At 39.8% G+C, this 19,037-nt stretch overlaps 4 protein-coding genes across 4 annotated transcripts in view; 1 reads left to right on the forward strand and 3 right to left on the reverse strand.

Annotated features, from left to right (window-relative positions):
• Positions 1 to 2,703: 2,703 nt before the first annotated feature.
• On the reverse strand, positions 2,704 to 4,869 carry LOC102308256 (E3 ubiquitin-protein ligase NEURL3-like). Its single transcript, XM_014333668.2, has 4 exons — positions 4,790 to 4,869; positions 3,652 to 4,161; positions 3,368 to 3,517; positions 2,704 to 3,248 (listed from the first exon to the last, which is right to left on the reverse strand). Exons 1-4 carry the CDS (start codon positions 4,845 to 4,847, stop codon positions 3,085 to 3,087), a joined length of 882 nt encoding a protein of 293 aa, XP_014189154.2. The 5' UTR covers positions 4,848 to 4,869; the 3' UTR covers positions 2,704 to 3,084.
• Positions 4,870 to 6,090: 1,221 nt separating this feature from the next.
• Positions 6,091 to 9,226, reverse strand: LOC102308255 (E3 ubiquitin-protein ligase NEURL3). Its single transcript, XM_005922701.3, has 4 exons — positions 9,076 to 9,226; positions 7,877 to 8,386; positions 7,605 to 7,748; positions 6,091 to 7,486 (listed from the first exon to the last, which is right to left on the reverse strand). Exons 1-4 carry the CDS (start codon positions 9,131 to 9,133, stop codon positions 7,323 to 7,325), a joined length of 876 nt encoding a protein of 291 aa, XP_005922763.1. The 5' UTR covers positions 9,134 to 9,226; the 3' UTR covers positions 6,091 to 7,322.
• Positions 9,227 to 12,140: 2,914 nt separating this feature from the next.
• Positions 12,141 to 15,198, forward strand: nkx6.3 (NK6 homeobox 3). Its single transcript, XM_005922702.2, has 3 exons — positions 12,141 to 12,909; positions 13,492 to 13,661; positions 14,029 to 15,198. Exons 1-3 carry the CDS (start codon positions 12,495 to 12,497, stop codon positions 14,257 to 14,259), a joined length of 816 nt encoding a protein of 271 aa, XP_005922764.1. The 5' UTR covers positions 12,141 to 12,494; the 3' UTR covers positions 14,260 to 15,198.
• A 1,573-nt stretch (positions 15,199 to 16,771) lies between these two features.
• Positions 16,772 to 19,037, reverse strand: part of LOC102308882 (inositol polyphosphate-5-phosphatase A) — a 25,291-nt gene continuing 23,025 nt past the window's right edge. Inside the window, exon 16 of the mRNA XM_014333709.2 lies at positions 16,772 to 17,969. The gene's annotated coding sequence lies outside the window, so the exon portion shown is untranslated. The remainder of the gene's footprint in view (positions 17,970 to 19,037) is intronic.

Raw genomic sequence — 19,037 nt, forward strand, 5'->3', positions numbered from 1 at the left:
GTGCAGTAGTAGCAGCAAGCAGGTGAATTCTGTACATTAATATGAATAGACATCTGACTAAAAAGAATAATAGTAACAAACTCATGATGAACCAAAAGCCAGAGATTAAAAATGGGTCTTTAGACGACTTTTAAAAGTATCCAGTGTTGGGGAGGATCTGATATGCAAAGGCAATGTATTCCAAAGTTTGGGGGCAGTCACAGCAAATGCCCGGTCTCCTCTATGTTTTAATGTAGGGATAACAAAAAGCATTTGGTCTGCAGACTTCAAGGATCTTGGGGGAGAGTACCAGGTTAGGAGATCAGCAAGATGTGTAGGGGCTAGTCCATGCAACGACTTAAAAACAAGTATTAAGATCTTAAAGTCAGTTCGAAAGCTGACTGGCAGCCAGTGTAGTGATGGAAGTATAGGAGATATATGATCTCGCTTGCGTGTGTCAGTTAGGAGCCGTGCTGCAGCGTTTTAAACTAGCTGCAGTCAACCGATTGATGAAGAGGTGAACCAGAGTAGAGACTATTACAGAAGTCGAGGCGAGATGAGATGAAGGCATGGATCGCTTTCTCAAAATCTCTGAAACAGAGAAAGGGCTTAACTTTTGTAATTAGGCGAAGATGAAAGAAACTGGTTTTGACTACATTATTTAAATTGCTGTCAAAATCACCCCTAAATTTCTTGCAAATGATTTTTTTATAATTTTCTCAGGGGCCAAGGTCATAATGGTCAGAAGGACCAAAGACAATGACCTCAGTTTTCTATTCATTTAGATTTAGAAAATTTAAAGGCATCCATGCTTTGACATCTTCTAGACAATCAAACAGTCCCTTCAGAGGATTGACAGATTTTCATTTAGTGGAAGGTAAATCTGAGAATCATCTGCATAACAGTGAAAAGAAATTCCATGTTTTTTAAAAATAGATTCCAACGGGAGAAAAAAGGATTGGACGAAGGATAGAGCCCTGGGGGACCCCACAAAAAGGGTTGTCTTTGGAGACAATGTGTCTCTGAATCTAACAGAGAAAGTACGATTAGATAAGTAGGATTTAAACCATTCCAAAGTAAGCCCTTTAATTCCGGCACATTGTTCCAGTCGAGAGATAAGAATCCTGTGATCTACTGTGTCGAAAGCAGCACTGAGGTCTAATAATATTAAAATAGCAGAATCTCCAGAGTCGGTAAAAGTTAAAAGGTCATTAGAAACTTTTAAAAGAGCGGTTTCAGTGCTATGCCAATGTTATTCTAAGAAGGTCTGGAGCTGCAGAAGGACAATTTTCTCCAGCACTTTTGACAAAAAGGACAATTTAGAGATTGGGCGGTAATTTGATTGAACTGTTAAGTCCAGATTCTGCTTTTTAAGGATGGGTTCCACCACAGCATGTTTAGAATCAGAGGGAACAGACCCAGACTGAAGACTGCTATTGACAATAGAAAGCAGACATGTACCAGCAGTGTCAAAAACATCTTTCAGTAACCTAGGTGGAATGATATCCAGGGTACATTTTGAAGGTCTCAAGTTTCTGACAACTTCATTAAGTAATGAAAGGGATACTGGCTCGAAGTGATCAAAAACAGCCAAGGTTGGAGTATAAACACCTGGGTCAGAAATGGGAGGAATAATGTGGGATCTAATATCTACAATTTTATTAATGAAGAATTTCATTAGATTCCAACTTATGTTCACTGCTATATGAGGATCAGCAGTGGGAGGATTAAGAACTGAGTTTATAATACCAAATTAAATCCGAGGTTTATGACAGTTGTTGGACACGATCTTGGAAAAGTATTTTATTTTAGCTGCTCTTACAACTTTCTGGTAACTTGACAGGGATTCTCTAAGTGCCTCAAACGACACTTGGAGATGGTATTTTTTCCATTTTCTTTCCGCTTTTCTAAATGCCCGTCTGCATTCCCTGGTGTCATTATTTAACCACGGTTGGGTTTTAGGTTTTAGATACCTAGTGGTACAAGGAGCAATGGAATCCAGTATTTCCAGACAAGCTGAGCTGAACAAGGAAAGCAGACTATCAGTGGTCGAATGAGTGGTACTGTCAGTAGGTAATGCCGGATTTAGATTTTTGTAGGAATGGGCAAAGCGATCTGCTGTATTTGAATTAATCGTGCAAGATCGGAGCTTGGGCACAACAGATCTACCAGGCTGACCTGAAAAGGGAAACTCAAATAGGACAGGCATGTGGTCCGAAAAATGTATATTACAGATTTCAGTGTCAGTGACTGATAGGCCGTAGGAGAGTATGAGATCCAGGGTATGACCGCGTTCGTGACTTGGGCCTTTGACTGACTGGACAAGATTAAAGGAGTCTATAAGGTTTAAAAAAATCATTGGTCAGTGGGGTATCTAAACAGCAAATATGAATATTAAAATCCACTACGATTAAAACACTGTCATATTTTGGTAGAACACCAGCCAAGAATTCAGAAAAGTCTTGTATAAAGTTCTTATTATAGTTAGGAGGTCAACACACCAGCGCACATAGCACCGGAGTGGACAAGTGGATTTCATATAAACGTATGTTTGTGGATTAAAGGGTAAAAATGTTAAAGGATAAAGGGTAATGTTTTGGTGACAACAACATGACCTGATCAGTGATTTGAGAGTGTAATTTTTTTATGCATATTTGCATCATTATTCTTCCTACGTGCAAACATTTGGAAATGAACACATTGTAGCACATTTCTGTTCTTACAATCAGCCACACAGTCTGCTCTTATCTGAAAACCAACATTTATTTTCACGTCCGCTCATTCCTGACTGTAGAGACATGAGCTGTAGACAGATGCTTCTTTTCCAAAACACGCTTCATTGAAAAATATTGTTTTTGAGGGTTTTTTTAACCCTTAAAACATAACAGAGTTTATCTTTTTTACCATCAACACATTACAATTTTTAGACAAAAATACAACACTGCTTTAAGATTTACATCGAGGTAGAAAAGTACGCTGTACAGACAAAGTTATCATTATAAATAATATAGAAATAGCAGCAGATTTTGCATTTAGTGCAGTATTTTCACTGTTACAGTCACTCTGTAACTTCTCTTTGGTGATTTCTGGCTTCTGTCTCGGAGCTCAGACCAGCTCCTCTGCCGATGGAGCTCTGATCTTGTGTCGACACAGCGGGCAGGTGCCAAACTCCTGAAAAACTCTGGAGTTGCAGTGTTTACATAAACACCGGTGGCCACACGGCAGTGTGATTCTGGCCTCTTTCACCATGCACACCGCACAGGTTATATCTGTGAGCAGAAGAGAGAGATCCTGAATTAGAAAAATGTGACATCAGGAAATGAGACCACACTCTGTGTGAAATGTGCAACTGAAATCAGATAGCGACTTTTGAAGGGACTGTTTTCACCTCCTGGCATTTTCATGTCAAGACAGGAGATGCAGTCATCACAACTGAAGTCTGAAACTGAACCAAAGTGGCTGTAAGCATCAGGTGAGGTGAGCGGTTCAGGTGCAGGACAGGATCTTTTGGTACAAAATAGATCTTTTTTCTCTGAGCCTGCAGCACAGAGAAAATAATATTTTAAAAGTCATTCAGACAAAATTTATCGCTGCCAGAACATGGGAATTGCTGTGCCTTCACAGAACAGGAAAAACCTGCTGTAAGGCAAATATAACTGTAGTTGAACTTGCCTAGGAGTAAAATGGAGCGCGTCTGGCCGTAGACGTCTATCATGGCCCACAGAGGCTGGCTGAGGTCCACTCCTGTCAGCCACTTATACCGCCTGTTGCTGACAGCTACGTATATGCTGCCACCATCAGAAACCCAAAACTTCAGCTCTGAACCTGCTTGGCAGTAGGATTCATTTACAGGCACAGCCCAGTGTCCAGGCTTGTCAGTGAGGTTGGGGATGGCCAAGCAGGGCAGAGGTAGAGATCTGCTTGAGGGTGGCACTGTGGTAAAGCCCACACGCAGAGCTCCCTCCCAGTTGGTCGAATCCCTCTGCACTCTCAGATGAATCTTCTCCTGGATCTTCACTGGCCGGTTGCTGAACACCAGCCCATTCTTGAAGGTGTTCTCAGTCTTCTCTGCGAGTCGACCTCCATGACTCAAGCGGACCTTTTCTCCCACAGCCTGATTGTGGAAGGTCAGAGGACCGAGACAGCGTGAGCTGCATCTGTGTGACACCTCTGACTGAAGAACTACAAAGATAGGAAATGGAAATTAATGAAACCATGTCTGTGTCCTAAGATTTATTCAAGACATATCACATTTACTTAATTAAAAGAAGCTACATATCAAAGTTATTGCTTCATATTTAATAATACATTTAAAGCCAAAGTTTCCTCTTAATAGTCTAGAAATAGATAAACATGTAAACAGAAAACTGCTGTGGTTTCACAAAGAAGCTTGTTTGGTCTGGACTTCATCCAAGCTGAGAAATTCAGTGCTGGAGATTGCAGTGTTTGTTTGGTGAAGTCTGTGTTGCCGTCTCAGTCCACTAGATGGCCTGTGTTGATTTGTTTTCTGTGTTTTATCATCAGTGGAAAGATTTTAATTTCCAAAGAAACAAAGCTTCTAGTTTCTTTTTATAAGAAACTTCAGTGTGCAGCTCATTATTAGCACTCTGTCTTTGAACTCATTTGCTAATCACTTGCTTTATGGCACTTTGCTGTTTTTCAATGTTTGCTTTTGCATTGTCTTGTTTCTATATTATGTTTCTGTAAAAGAATGAAATGAGCTGCTGTAAGTTGATTTTTGCAACCAAACATCATCTTGATAATGATTCCTTTATCAAACTGAGATATAAAATTCTCTGTAAAGACTTACCAGAGTTCTTGTTCTTACTTTCTCTTGCCATCTTGAAGTTGCAAATAAATCTTGTCATGCGAGTCCTGATGGATGATGAGGTTGAGAGTCATCAAGTCATGAGTGTTAACTACCTTTGAATGATGAAGTACGTGAAGTATGAACACACGCCCAGCATCACCAGTAAAGGGAATGGGGAGGGACAGAGGGAGGCACCAAAGTTTGGAAAATTACCTGATGTGAACAATAACATAATTTGGTGATTTGATTATTAGTCATTTCCTCTTTTATTTTTTTTATTCCAATGTTCTTTGCACCCTTGTTAGTTTCGTCAGATTCTCCACCTTGGTTTGAGAAAATTATTTTAATTATTTAATCATCTGTGCCACCTCTGTGGCTTCTCCTATTTCCTGTGTTGTTCTTTCAGTAGTGACGTATTGCTGCTGTCGTTCTAATTTGCTTTTATTCCCCTTTTGAATTCAAGTTTGAACTTTTCTTCTATTTTATACATGTTGTAGATCTTTTGCCAGTTTTTTGGATTTCAGGCATCCTCTGCTCCTCCCGAATGGTTTGAATCCACAAAATGATTGAAACGACCATCGTCTGGATTTAAAGTTTTTGAATTTGGAATTTTTCCAAGAGTTCGGAGTCCTGAATTTGGGGCTTTTTTGAGCTCTTTGTTACAGTGGACATACCAACATTTATGGTCATCTAAATTAACTTGTGTTCACAGTTGGGTGTGTTGGAGCGCCAATATCAGCTAAATGAAGACATCAGGAAACCTAAAGACCAGTGTTGGTCAAGTTACTTGAAAATAGTAATTAGTTACTAATTAGTGACTACTGAAAGTAATCATGTTACTTTACTGGTTACTTTTTTTCAAAAGTAATTATTTACTTTATTACTTAGTTACTTTTTAAAAACATGATACACAACTTGAATATCAAATAAAGCAATAGACATTTTATCCCAATTCTATTTATTCTGCAAAATCCATCATATAAAATTGAATCAAGTGAAAAAGTCTCTTTTAAAAATTGTTTTATTAGTTTTAATCTTTTAACTTTATGCATATTGCATTAAGCAAAAATTATACATGCAAGTCTTTGACTTGGAGACATTTTTTTAACCTACTTTCTGCATATTCCAGCATATAAAATAAAATTATTTTTTTGTGTTTATATTCACTCTTTCAAATAGATGCAAGTAAAACACAGCAATAAATAAATAAAATCAAAGATTCAGTGGCACTAAGTCCTGTCACTCTTGAGTCTATTTTCACCTGTTTAGCAGGAGTGGAGCAGGCGGAGGTTTGCCTGGTGCCGCAGCGGTCATGTCAGTGGGGGGATGCCGGGGTTTCTCTGTGAATTTCACATTCCTGTTCCCACGCAGTGTGTACAGTGGAAGCTAATGTTTTTGTCACTTTTTACGGAATCAAACTCAAAGTAAGGTCAGTACGTCCACGCTTTAAACGCTGGATGGCCGTACTGTCTCCCACACTTCATATTATCCATTGCTGATCAACACACATCTGTTGTTGCCACGGGCGTCGCACGCTCGTACGTCATTGTCACGAGACACTCCCGCGAACAAAATCACGGTTTAGTAACGCAGCGTGCTTACAGGAAAGTAACAGTAATCTAATTACTTTTTTTGCAATAGTAATCCCTTGCTTTACTCATTGCTTGAAAGCACGTTACCTTAAATGCGTTACTGCCCATTTCTGCTCACACTAAAGGTCTTACTGTTGTTACGTTTTCTGTTCACAGATTGATTTAATATTGTTAGTTTTTAACTCATAAACACCAACTTTAAGTACTGAACACAAACTCAAAGGCAGCACAAACATGTCTGATTGTGTTAATTTTAGCCTTCAAGGACAAAGTGCAAACAAATCTTTGCTGTTTCAGTTTATTTTGACCACTTTTATGTAATAATTCACTCTGATTATTTATTTTTAGTTTGATGAAACATTTTATAAATATTGAAATATGTAAAAATCAAGTAATGATGGAACTAGGTTCATTTACTTTCACATTTAAAGAATTATATAAACACATGTTTGTGAATTAAAAGGTAAAAAATGTGTTTGTGTTAAATTAAGATCGCTATGGTTATGTTTGGTGGCCACAACATGACCTGATCAGTGATTTGGGAGTGTAGTTTTTCTATTATCAGCCACACAGTCTGCTCTTATCTGAAAACCAACATTTATTTTCACGTCCGCTCATTCCTGACTGTAGAGACATGAGCTGTAGACAGATGCTTCTTTTCCAAAACACGCTTCATTGAAAAATATTGTTTTTGAGGGTTTTTTTAACCCTTAAAACATAACAGAGTTTATCTTTTTTACCATCAACACATTACAATTTTTAGACAAAAATACAACACTGCTTTAAGATTTACATCGAGGTAGAAAAGTACGCTGTACAGACAAAGTTATCATTATAAATAATATAGAAATAGCAGCAGATTTTGCATTTAGTGCAGTATTTTCACTGTAACAGTCACTCTGTAACTTCTCTTTGGTGATTTCTGGCTACTGTCTCGGAGCTCAGACCAGCTCCTCTGCCGATGGAGCTCTGATCTTGTGTCGACACAGCGGGCAGGTGCCAAACTCCTGAAAAACTCTGGAGTTGCAGTGTTTACATAAACACCGGTGGCCACACGGCAGTGTGATTCTGGCCTCTTTCACCATGCACACCGCACAGGTTATATCTGTGAGCAGAAGAGAGAGATCCTGAATTAGAAAAATGTGACATCAGGAAATGAGACCACACTCTGTGGTCAGAAATGTGCAACTGAAATCAGCAATGTTTAAAGGAACTCTTTTTACCTGTTGGGACTTCTGTGTCAAGACAGGAGATGCAGTCATCATCAGTGAAGTCTGAAACATCAGAAACTGAACCAGCAAGTGAAGTGAGAGATTCAGGTGGAGGACACGATCTTCTAGTGCAAAACAGCTCACGTTTCTCTGAACCTGCAGCAAAGAGAAAAAAATGTTTTAATAGGCATTCAGACATTTATCACTGTCAGAGCATGCTGTGCCTTTGGACACCAAGAAAAGCTGCTGTAAGGCAAATATAACTGTGGTTCTAGTGAACTTGCCTAGGAGCAAAATGGAGCACGTCTGCCCGTAGATGTCTATCATGGCCCACAGAGGCTGGCTGAGGTTCACTCCTGTTAGCTTCTTACACGGCCTGTTGTTGACAGCTACGTATATGCTGCCACCACGAGAAACCCAAAACTCCAGCTCTGAACCTGCTTCACAAACAGATTCATCCAGTGGAGCAGCCCAGTGTCCAGGTTTGTCAGTGAGGTTGGGAATGGCCATGCAGGGCAAAGGTAGAGATCTGGCTGAGGGTGGCACAGTGGTAAAGCCCACACGCAGAGCCCCATCCCAGATGAATGAATCCCTCTGCACTCTCAGACGAATCCTCTCCTGGACTCTCACTGGACGGCTGCTGAACACCAGCCCATTCTTGAACGTGGCCTCAGTCTTCTCTGCGAGTCGATCTCCATGACTCAGGCAGATCTTTTCTCCCACAGCCTGACGGTGGAAGTTCAGAGGACCGAGACAGAGCAAACTGCATCTGTGTGACACTTCTGACTGAAGAACTACAAAGAATAAAAACACAAACACAACAAATTATTTTACAGGCAGAACATGGTTTAGTAAATGAAAATCACTATTGTAACAATATACTTGCATTTAATGGTTAATTAACAGGTTCTATGATCTATCATCAGTCAGATTCAAACTGTGTGAGTGTGATCATTTACTTTAACAAAACATTCTTGTGAAATTTTATTTGTTAATATTTGATCTATGTATTAGTAATTATACTATAAATCATGTTAACGTAACTAATATAGTAGTTCAAGAGTGTTCACTTTTGACAAGTACATGAAGTTTCATCCACGCTTAGTAACCTTAAGCTTAAAGCGAACTCTACAAGTTGCCTCATCTATCTGTCAAAGGTGAGTTGCAGTCAGCTTCGTCTGCAGTTTCAAAGATTTATCTTGCAGGTGTGACTCACACAGTTATTGTGTATACCTTCATCAGTAACAAGCAGACCATTTCCTGTAAAATATAAACTTTCTGTTCTCCCTCTCTTATCTGCAGTGGTGCCACAGCCATAAAACATTTCTTAATAAACAGTTTAGAAAATATCTTTTACACACAAAAAGAAAAAAAAATGCTACTAACATGTGAAATTGAATTTGCATTGCTCTTTCATTTAGTGAAATCAATTACAACTTTTTCTTGTTGCTTTTTATGCATCAAATTCTCTATAAGGACTTACCGGAGTTCGTGTTGTTGCTCTCCTTCACCATCCTGAAGAGATAAGTATTATTTCTCATATGCGTCTGAATAGAAGATGTGATCGCGTCTGTGTGTTGGTCTGGAGCACATGTGGTTTGGAAACAGAAACAATTCCAGCATGACAAGTTAAAGAAGTGGGACGGACGGGAGTGAGGGAGGAGCCATACTTTGGAAATTCACCTAAAATCCCCCCGAAAGAAAAAGACCAGGGTAGTTTTTTGTTTTTTTCCCCCATAGATTACTGTTTGTCTCGTGATTTCTTTTTAGGTACTGACCTTTGGAGTAAAAGTTCAAACAAAAAAGCACACAGACACATTATGATTTGTGTGAATTCTGCTCACGTGCAACTAGTTTCATTTTCATTATCTGTAATTATTTTGTGGCTTAGGACAAAAGACAATGTTCATGGCGAATAAGAATGTGTTTGGTCCTGTATCACTGTCTCAAAAAGATTTTTCAGTATCGTTTTCTTCACTTAACATGCTGCACTCACTGCTGTTTCTATCAGAAATGCAGTGCAGCCTCCTTCCCATTAAACACATTAAATACCAATTATATTATCTTGTTTTAAGATTTGCATCATGGAAATTTTTCACCATATCCAACATATTATTTCCGGAATGACTGTGAGTGTGAACTTAAAGGAGAATCTAGACATGCCTGCAATGAAAGCACGTGACGCTTCATTACACATCTCTGGCTGGTTGTGATTAATCTCTAAAGCGGATGTGTCGCCCTCTACAGGCGCTATGATTGGCTGCTCAGGTCCCGTGACAGGACAAAATTATAGCTTGTAACAGCTGTGAGATCATGACGTTCGGAAATTTACCAGCTCTCCCCCTTTTCCCAAGAAAATCCCAACATTTCGTCACTGATAGACTGCACGTAAAAGCAGCGATGTGTTCCAACGTGTAAAACTGATTGTGAAATGAGAAGAGCGTGTTGTGTACACTAATTATGTCATTCAACTTGTTTTTTGCGCCTATTGGGTTAAGAATGCAATACTTTCTATATGTCATGCAGTTAAAGCATTGAGTACTTTATTTAAAAAACAAAAAAATACAAATAATAAAAGTCATAACCTGATATCTGTAAGTTTACATAAAGGTTTATTATTAAACTGTAATCAAATAGTTAAAGAAATTCCAAGAAACACAAAAAAGAAAAGTCCAGATATGAGGCCGGAAATAGTCCTCCCACAGGACATGTTTAACCTACATGATAATGGGTGAGGAAATTGTGCTAAAGCCATTGCAACACAGAAACCAAGGTCTGCCTGAGTCATTAACTCTTTTCAAAGCAGCCACTGTGCTGCTGCTGTTTCCCAGAAACAAGTCCACAGAATAACTCTAATATAAATCACAACAATTCATTTGCATGATTATAAAATCTGATGGGGGTTTTTATGCCACATAGTTAAATGACACAGTTGCCTGTCCTCCTGAATAGTTTGTTAATGTGCAAAAACAGAGTGGATTACATGGCACATTATTACACTGATAAATAAAATAAGAAATGAGATTTTGCCAGTGAATATGGCATTTAATTTAACCAATGTCCTTTGCCTGACAACTCTGTGTAAGACACATTTTGTTTAAAGAGATTAAAGATATAGATGTGCGACAAATTAAAGTAAACCTCTGTAAGATGCTGGGCCACAGGAGCAACTTTACTGCATTTTTTCCTCCCTTAATTCTCAGTGTCCTAATTCAACAAGGTGCTAAAAATGTTCTTCAGACATTTTGGCCCACACTGTCAAATCTGCAGCAACATAGTTTCTGTGCATCCTTGATGCAAAGCTCCTGTTCCACCACATGTCAAAGGCGTTCTATTAAAATGAGATCTGGTGACTACGGGGGCCAAGTGAGTACAGTGAACTCATTTTCATGTTCAAGAAACCAGTTTGAGATTATTTGAGCTCTGTGACACCCACCAGAACATGTGTGTACTGTGGTTATAAAGGAACAAATGTTGTGAATAACAACACTCAGGTAGGCTGTGGAGTTTAAATCATGTCACTTGGCACTAAGGGGTTCAAAACCAAGAAAATATCCTACCAACAACAAGAAGCCAGGATGGATCCATGGTTTCATTTTGTTTTCATGCCAAATTCTGACCCTACCCTCCAAATGTCTCTGCAGAATCTTATAATGGCAATTCAGTTCAATCCCGTTTCATTTCTATGGCACCAAATCACAAAAACAGTTGCCTCTAGGTGCTTTATAAAGACCTCACGATAATACAGAGAAAACCCCAACAATAAAACAACCTACTTATGAGCAAGCACTCGGTGACTGTGGGAAGGAAAATGGCATTTTTACAGGAAGAGACTCCCTCAGAACCAGCCTCAAAAGCCTTAGAACTCATGTAAATCATCTTCCTTCTCCATTTCGATACTTGCTTTGAACAAGTTGTCTTGCTCGCATCTACATGCTTCAGTTCACTGAGTTGCTGCCTGGTAACTGGCTGTTAGATATTTGTATTAACCAGCAGTTGTAGAGGTGTACTTAATGAAGTGGCCAGTGAGTATATATTTGACTAAGGGTGGTGCTTAGATTGATCACCTTTCTGATAATGCCTCGGTGGAGGTAAATAGATTTATAAACAGGAATAGGAAAGAGGAAAATAAATAATGACCAAATCCTCACACATCACATATTTAAGAATGTCTATCTGTAAAGTCTTTATGTTTAGTTTTTCATTTTATAATTATATAATATACAACAAACATTTAACATTTTCTATATACAAAACTGGACTGTTCTGCTATCAAACTAGGAAACAGGGGAACCCTTCCTCCACTCCTCCTCTTCACTCCAGCTGCACTCACACATGGCAGGCCATCAAAAAATCAACTTGTTCCCACTCCACCTGTTCAAAACGCTATTAATCTGCTGCCTTCCAATAAAAGGCTTGGCTTTCACCGAGGAGCCAATAGAATGGCATTAATGCTGCGAGACCCAGGCCAATCCCAAGCTGCATTCTAATGTGGCCTATCTTTATCAAGGTGCCACTCCATTTCCAGATACTGCTTATTTATGATTTCTGAGGAGGGAGCCAGCGGGAGGCATATGTCTTTCGGAGAACACTAAAATCTGTGTCCAGAGGACTCGCAGGAGACTTCAGATATGGAGCTATCACATGCCAAGCTGTGGATAAGAAGAAATCAAATCTGCGAGTGAAGTTTATTTTTCGGATGTGGTGGCAACTTTGACAAAGATCAGACTTTGCTGCTCGTGTTCCTAATTGTTTGACTATCTGGAGACGGAGGGTGTGGTACCAAACTCCGACCTCATCTGCTGGTGAGAGAGCTCCTTCTTTGGCCACCAAATATCTTTTTCTACTTGGATCTCATTGGATGTGTTGATAAGACCTAGAGGAAGAGTTACCAGACTTCCCATGGATCCAAACATCCAGGGGTCTTTCCTGTTTAACAACAGCCTCAACCAGTTCCCCTCAGACATCAAGGCACCAGTGTGCCAGTACTCAATGCCCAACTCCTTCTACAAGCTCAGCCCGGGCCTGAACAGCCAGCTGCAGCCAGGGACGCCTCATGGCATCAGTGACATCCTGAGCCGCTCCATGGTTGGGGTGGGCTCCTCGGGCACCGCCACCCTGCTGCCCGGATACTCCAGCATGGGGGGGTTCAGCCCCTCTGTCACCAGCACTTCCATGTACTACAATCGAGACTACAATTCCTCACTGGGCGGCTTCTCCAAACCCGGCGCTGAGTGCCCGATGAAGAGTCGCAGTGTAAACTGCTGGGCAGAAAGCAGCTGTGAGTGGAGAGGAGGGAGGCAGCAGTGCACCAACAGTGAGTCTAAATACTGCAGAGCGGGCTCAGCAGCAGCAGCAGCTCCTCAGCACTGTCATCGCACTCTGATCTTCCACTTTAAAAATGGAAACATTATCCAGTAAATACACAAATTTCAGAATCAGATCTGTTATAAACTTGTTATCTATTGAGTTCAGACTCGAGGTTAGATTTTTGATATGACTAAAACTTGTTCTCTCTTTTTGTATTAAAACCTTGAAAATCCATTTATTAAAATGTAACAATTTGTTGTTAATTAGAAGTTGTGCAGACTAAAGGAAAATACAAACAGATCTTTTAAAAACAATTTATTTAATAAACATGTCAAATATTCATTCAAAAGATTTCATTTAATTATGTAGATGATTGAAAAATTATGTTTCATTTAATTCACAAATGGAGACATTTTACTTCGGTTCAGTGTATAAACAACAAATACATGCAGTCTATGAGGGAAATATATATGTGGTCATTTTTTTCCCTGAGCAATGAGCCAAAATGCTGTGGCATTTCAGGCAGAAATTCAGTCCTGTGTCATATATCCGTTTCCTGTAATGTGTTTTTATTTATTTTTTTTTTCAGGCAGTGGTCCTTTTGGGGAGATGTCCAGCAGGAAAAAACACACCAGACCGACATTTAGTGGACATCAGATATTTGCTCTGGAGAAAACTTTTGAGCAGACAAAGTATTTGGCAGGGCCAGAGAGAGCGAGACTGGCTTATTCTCTGGGGATGACTGAATCACAAGTCAAGGTAACGTCGCCAGAATCTGCTTACATTTGAGATGAGTGTAAATAAGATTTTTATTTTTGTGTGTGTTCGACAGTTCCACTGATATATATTCCTTGTGGTATATTTGTTTTTTATACCCAGTAGTGTTGACTTGTTTTGAAAGCTGCCACACAAAAAAGCATACATGTCGTGTGTAAATTCAAGTGCAGCGATAGAAATCTGCAGAGCATATACCAGCACATACTCACCCTCAAGCAGAAATGGGGACACAGATTATTTTTCCATACCTTTTCACGTAACACAATGCTTAAAAGAATACTCGATAAGCTGCAGGGCTCCAGTCTACAGGAGTTAGATGACAACTCCCCCGTGCGTTGTGTGTTTTCAGGTTTGGTTTCAGAACCGGCGCACCAAGTGGAGGAAGAAGAGCGCCTCTGAGCCCAGCTCCACACAGACCAACCACTCGGGGCCGGCCGGAGAGGCCTCGGAGAATGAGGTGGAGGACGAGGAGTACAACAAGCCTCTAGACCCCGACTCTGACGACGATAAGATCCGATTGCTGCTGCGCAAACACCGCAGGGCTTTCTCTGTCCTTCGCCTCGGGCCGCACCACATCTGATGCACTTCCTGCAGGCTATAGGCTACACAGGCACACACAGAGACACACGTACAGGCATAAAACTCTCTCAGCACATATGCATGCTGTAATAAATTTCAAACTAGTTTGCAATACGTTTAACTGCTGAGCTGTTTCGCATGATCGGAAAAGGCCCGACAAAAAACATTAAAAGGTCGAACTGACGCAGAGTCTTTAAAAAGTTACTGTAAAAAATCGATATCTCTGGCTTGTTACACAGTTACTTATGTCACAGAAAGTAACCTTAAGTTATTCCTGCACTCCACCTTTGAACAGCTGGGTCGTTTTCAGTTATGCGTATTTCAAAATAAAGCTCTTCTAAATCCTTGTGTGACTTGCATAATGCTGTCGAAATGCTTTAGTAAACTCTATATACCATAAAACACTAAGATCACAGAGCCTTCGCCCCTAAAGTAGACGCTAAAATTAAAAGGCAGTGTGAATTTTCTGAATTTACGTTTGAGTATAATTTCCCAGAACAAGGAGATTTTCCGTGATCGTTACAAAAAGGCCAGAGAAGAGAATGCGTGATCATATGACACGCATTCTAACGTATACGGTTTCCAACAAACTAGAAAGGTAGACTTTTTAAAAGTGGGGGTGGGGGTGTGAACAATAAAAGGTAAGCAGACAGTGCTGACGTGCTGTAAAGTGTTTTAATCGTCTACAGTTTGTTTGCTTTAATTACATTTTGGCTTGCAGTTGGCTCAAATCCAGGTCTTTGACTTTGCTTTGTACTCATACTTACTTTTTAACCACACTGTAAAAATATCAAGGTGTATGATATAAAAAAACATTACCGTGCACATTAAATTATTATTAATTATTTATCAGACATGTCTTTTTTGTCTTTTGTAATGTGAAAAATCAAACTTAAATGTAGACAATTTGGGTCTTGAGTTATGCTGATGTGGTAGCTGGTTAAAGGGGCCAAAGCAAAGGCACAAAAGCTAAAGAAGGTCAAAGGTCAATTCTAGTGTGATTTACTAGTGTGGTGGGGCTTAATTGAAGACAATGACCTCTGCAACCCATTTCAACTTCAAATCAATACCAGCAGAACAGCTTGGTCACCATTTAGGCTCAGTGACTTGAAGCTGGCTGTGGTTTATCCAGCTGACAGGATATAAGGTCTGATGACTGTGTCCGAACAAAAGCATGGGAACGCCGCTAAGACAATCACATTTTGCTTCAAAGAAAAGTCTGAAAAAAAGGTAGTTGTTCTTGCAAGTGTTAAGAAAGATGTGTTTTGGTCTGGCACACAAGTTCAGACTCCATGTGTGGGTGAGAGAATTCCTTCTCTGACCACCAAATTTCATTTTTCAATTGGAGCTTGTTCGCTGCGTTGCTAACCAGTCCGACCAGCTCCTCTCACACCTCAGTGTGCCAGTACAAAATACCCAACTCCTACATGCTCAGCCTCACATCAGTCACGTACACGAACAGTCAAAAAATGTGATTGTTCTTATCTGAGTGTCAAAGTGACAGAGGTGGGTCCAAGTCTTTTATTCTGAAAAACATATTTTGGTCTCTGCTGTTACTGATATTATCTGTTTTTTTTGTTTTGTTTTTGTTGTTGTTGTTGTTTATTCTGGACTTAAATCTGTATCTGAGTCCAACTGCTGCATCAACACAAAGTGAAAAAAGAAAGAATCCTGACTGTGATTCTCAGTCTGAAGCGCAGGTTTAATATTTCCTCAGTTTTAGCTGTCATTTTGCTCTTCTGACCCAAAGTAACCACAGTTTTATTACAGTAACTAAATGCAATAACACACGCAGACACTAATGTAAAGCTTGTGTTACTTGGACAGGCTAAATTTGACATGATCTGACATTTATTTTAATGTGATCAACACAAAAGTATATATATACAAATATAAGTGAGAATATAGTTTACTTATAATATTTTTATAAGTCATTAGAGTAATAAAAAAAGTAACTTGGTATACAGATAAGACAATAGATACCCTGTCAGGGTTAACTGCTCTCAGGAAATGAGGTCATTTACATAGTTTACAGCCTTTGCTTTCCCATAAGAGGCGTGACTTGATTGTAAACCCAAAAAACAAAAGTGCAACAAAGGGTGATACTTTATTTACAAAAATGAAATATCACAAATGTAGTGTTTATAACCAGCTCCACTCCTGTGACAAAGCATTTATCACAAACAGACATTTGCGTTACTCTTTCTCGTTGCGAAGAGGCTACAGTCACACTTTACAAACATCATGCCAAAGTTCTGAATCTGGGCATCAAAAAAGCATGAATATAGGAAAATGCTCTCCCATAAAACACCCAAAAAGCAACAAACACACTTTAAACAGAATCCATTAGTCAAAATTGTCAAAGCCTTGTTAACTCACACATGATATTACTACACTGGTACTGCAGTAAGAGACAAGGATCAAAGATAAATGCAATAATTCAAAAGCAAACAGCGCCCCCTCTGTTGAGTGTGGGTACACAGGTGTGATTATGCACAGGATATATTTTTTTAAAATTCAATTTATTTGATGCCAGGTAATCAAAACAGACGTTCTTCTTAACTACAGCTGTAGGTAAACACTACAGCATAACTACAGCGTGATTCTTTTTGGCAATGAAATACAGCTGACGCCGACCGCAGCAGGGTGAAGTCTGACCAGACATCCTGCATAGTAAACTGGAGGAGGACAGCTCAAATTAATCGGAGAAGAAATGCAAAGTCAAGGTAATAAAGCACTTGGTATAATGTGTATAATACAGCTCGGGAAATAAGAGAGATACACAAGTTCATTTTGGATGCTGCGGTAATCCATTCAGCTCTCACCACTGCTGCTAAAATGTTACTGGCCTTTTTTTCTTTTGCTTGTCTACTTTCATTTCATCATAACACCACTATTAAAAATCCAATCTGTCATGGCTGGAGCTGATGTGTATGAAGTAGCAACCTGTATGAAAAAAGGAAGGAAATCTGTCACAAATCCTGTTTTATCAGCGGAGATCATCCACACATGACACCTGGAAGCAAAGACAGCTGTGCTTCCCTCGTCATTTAAAAAATGCTATGGTGATGGCAAAGCAAAGATGCATGTACTAAATAGAGCATAAAAAACTAACTAAAAGCGTGCACACATGGCCACGAGGGTTTGATATTTCCCTTTTCAAGACACCACTACTACACAAAGTGTGGTTCATCATATACCCAGTACTCTCCTGAATCTTTTGTTAATTGTTGCTTAAGTTGGGTGTTTTAGAATATTTAAAAATGCCTTTAGTTAGGGCCAGTGAGAAATGAGTAAATTGACATTCATACAAAGTTTGGTTATTTTCCGACACTGCCTGTAAAATGGCATTGAAAAAACATGAAATACAATCAATTGAGCTAAAAATGATTTTTAAAATTCTTGATGTGTCTCATGAATGTGCAGCTGCAGGTAGGATTTGCAGGATTATCCCTGGTGACTCCGAGGTTTCGGATAGAGGGGACTTTTAAAAAATCCCAGAGGAAGTGGTGAATAGGAACAACTCTCAAAAACTCTTGACACGTCTTGATAAATCTGGGTTACATGATACAAGAGCTGTGGTCAGCAGTGTGTGGCAGGGAGCTTAGCTGAGGCTGAGTGAAACGCCGGCTTATTTTTGGTGGCTGATGGGACGGTTGTAGTGGAGAACAATCACACTGATCAGCCTCTGAGGATGCTGTGGTTACAGACCTGCAGCAGACAGAAACACACTTTGTAAATGAGCACTGAAAACCCTTTCTAATTGTTGTTCACACACACATTGTTGTGCACGCACACATTCACACAGCTAACACACTCTGGTGGCTAGAGGGCAACTCGGGGTTTAGCATCTCGGCCAAGGATACTTCAGCATGTGGACTGGAGGAGTCGAGGATCAATCTACCGACCAGCAGACGACCTGCTCCACCACCAGATCTTCAGCTACTGTTTAACCAGTGTGGATTACAGTGCAAATACAGGACACAGTGGGTTCAGACATCTAAATGCTATTGTAAGAAAATCAACTCTAAATTAGCGTACATAAGACTGACTGTCCTGCAAAAGCCATTTCTCAGGTCAATGAGGTAAAATTAACTATGATTTTTAGTATCATTTGAAATGTAAACGGTTACATAAAAAGCACACCTTGCAAGAGCTAAAATGTAGCCTCAAAGTACTAGCGGTAGGCTAAACCTTTCATATGCTTTGAAATGTCAAAAACAAAAAAGGTGATGGTTGTAGCCTCTTCAAGCACTCCCATTGTGTGGATCTCATCATTTTGAAGCTTTCTGAAGAAGGACAATCATGAAAAGGCAGTACTTCCTTAAAAAAATAAATTGAAATGGCAGCAAAACAAAATCATGGCCATAAAAATGCCAATATACTGCCCCGCACAATGAATGTGTCTCCGGCCAGCCATCCATGTGGCAATTAATGAAAAGCAGGCCAGCATTACACCTAATGTGTAGCCACAGTGACAGCGAAGAGGATTCAATAGACATAGATCAGCGAGAGTGCAGATCGCCTGCACTCCAACTACGATGTGCACAAAGGATCTCTTATGTCCCGCACGCATTACTCTTAGTTCATATCCCGACTCCACTGGGCCAGTAGGGTTATGGCTCTCCAGGGACCAGAGAAAGATTACTGTGCTCACTCTCTCACACTGAATCCATTCACTGGAATTACCACATCGACTCAGCTGCACTTGCACATGCAGTACAGAACACACACACACACACACACACACACACACACACACACACACACACACTCACA

The sequence above is a fragment of the Haplochromis burtoni genome, unplaced genomic scaffold (genome assembly GCF_018398535.1).
Source record: "Haplochromis burtoni strain Fernald_Lab_line unplaced genomic scaffold, NCSU_Asbu1 Contig_62, whole genome shotgun sequence".
In the NCBI taxonomy this organism is placed as follows: Eukaryota; Metazoa; Chordata; class Actinopteri; order Cichliformes; family Cichlidae; genus Haplochromis; species Haplochromis burtoni.

Coding starts and splice junctions, on each gene's coding strand:
- LOC102308256 (XM_014333668.2), bottom strand. CDS start 4,847: ATGACAAGATTTATTTGCAACTTCAAGATGGCAAGAGAAAGTAAGAAC. Junction 4,162..4,789: donor AAGTAAGAACAAGAACTCTG/GTAAGTCTTTAC, acceptor CTATCTTTGTAG/TTCTTCAGTCAGAGGTGTCA. Junction 3,249..3,367: donor TGACATGAAAATGCCAGGAG/GTGAAAACAGTC, acceptor TTCTGCTCACAG/ATATAACCTGTGCGGTGTGC.
- LOC102308255 (XM_005922701.3), bottom strand. CDS start 9,133: ATGAGAAATAATACTTATCTCTTCAGGATGGTGAAGGAGAGCAACAAC. Junction 8,387..9,075: donor GAGCAACAACACGAACTCCG/GTAAGTCCTTAT, acceptor TATTCTTTGTAG/TTCTTCAGTCAGAAGTGTCA. Junction 7,749..7,876: donor GTGCTCCATTTTGCTCCTAG/GCAAGTTCACTA, acceptor TCTTTGCTGCAG/GTTCAGAGAAACGTGAGCTG.
- nkx6.3 (XM_005922702.2), top strand. CDS start 12,495: ATGGATCCAAACATCCAGGGGTCTTTCCTGTTTAACAACAGCCTCAAC. Junction 12,910..13,491: donor GAGGCAGCAGTGCACCAACA/GTGAGTCTAAAT, acceptor TTTTTTTTTCAG/GCAGTGGTCCTTTTGGGGAG. Junction 13,662..14,028: donor TGACTGAATCACAAGTCAAG/GTAACGTCGCCA, acceptor GTGTGTTTTCAG/GTTTGGTTTCAGAACCGGCG.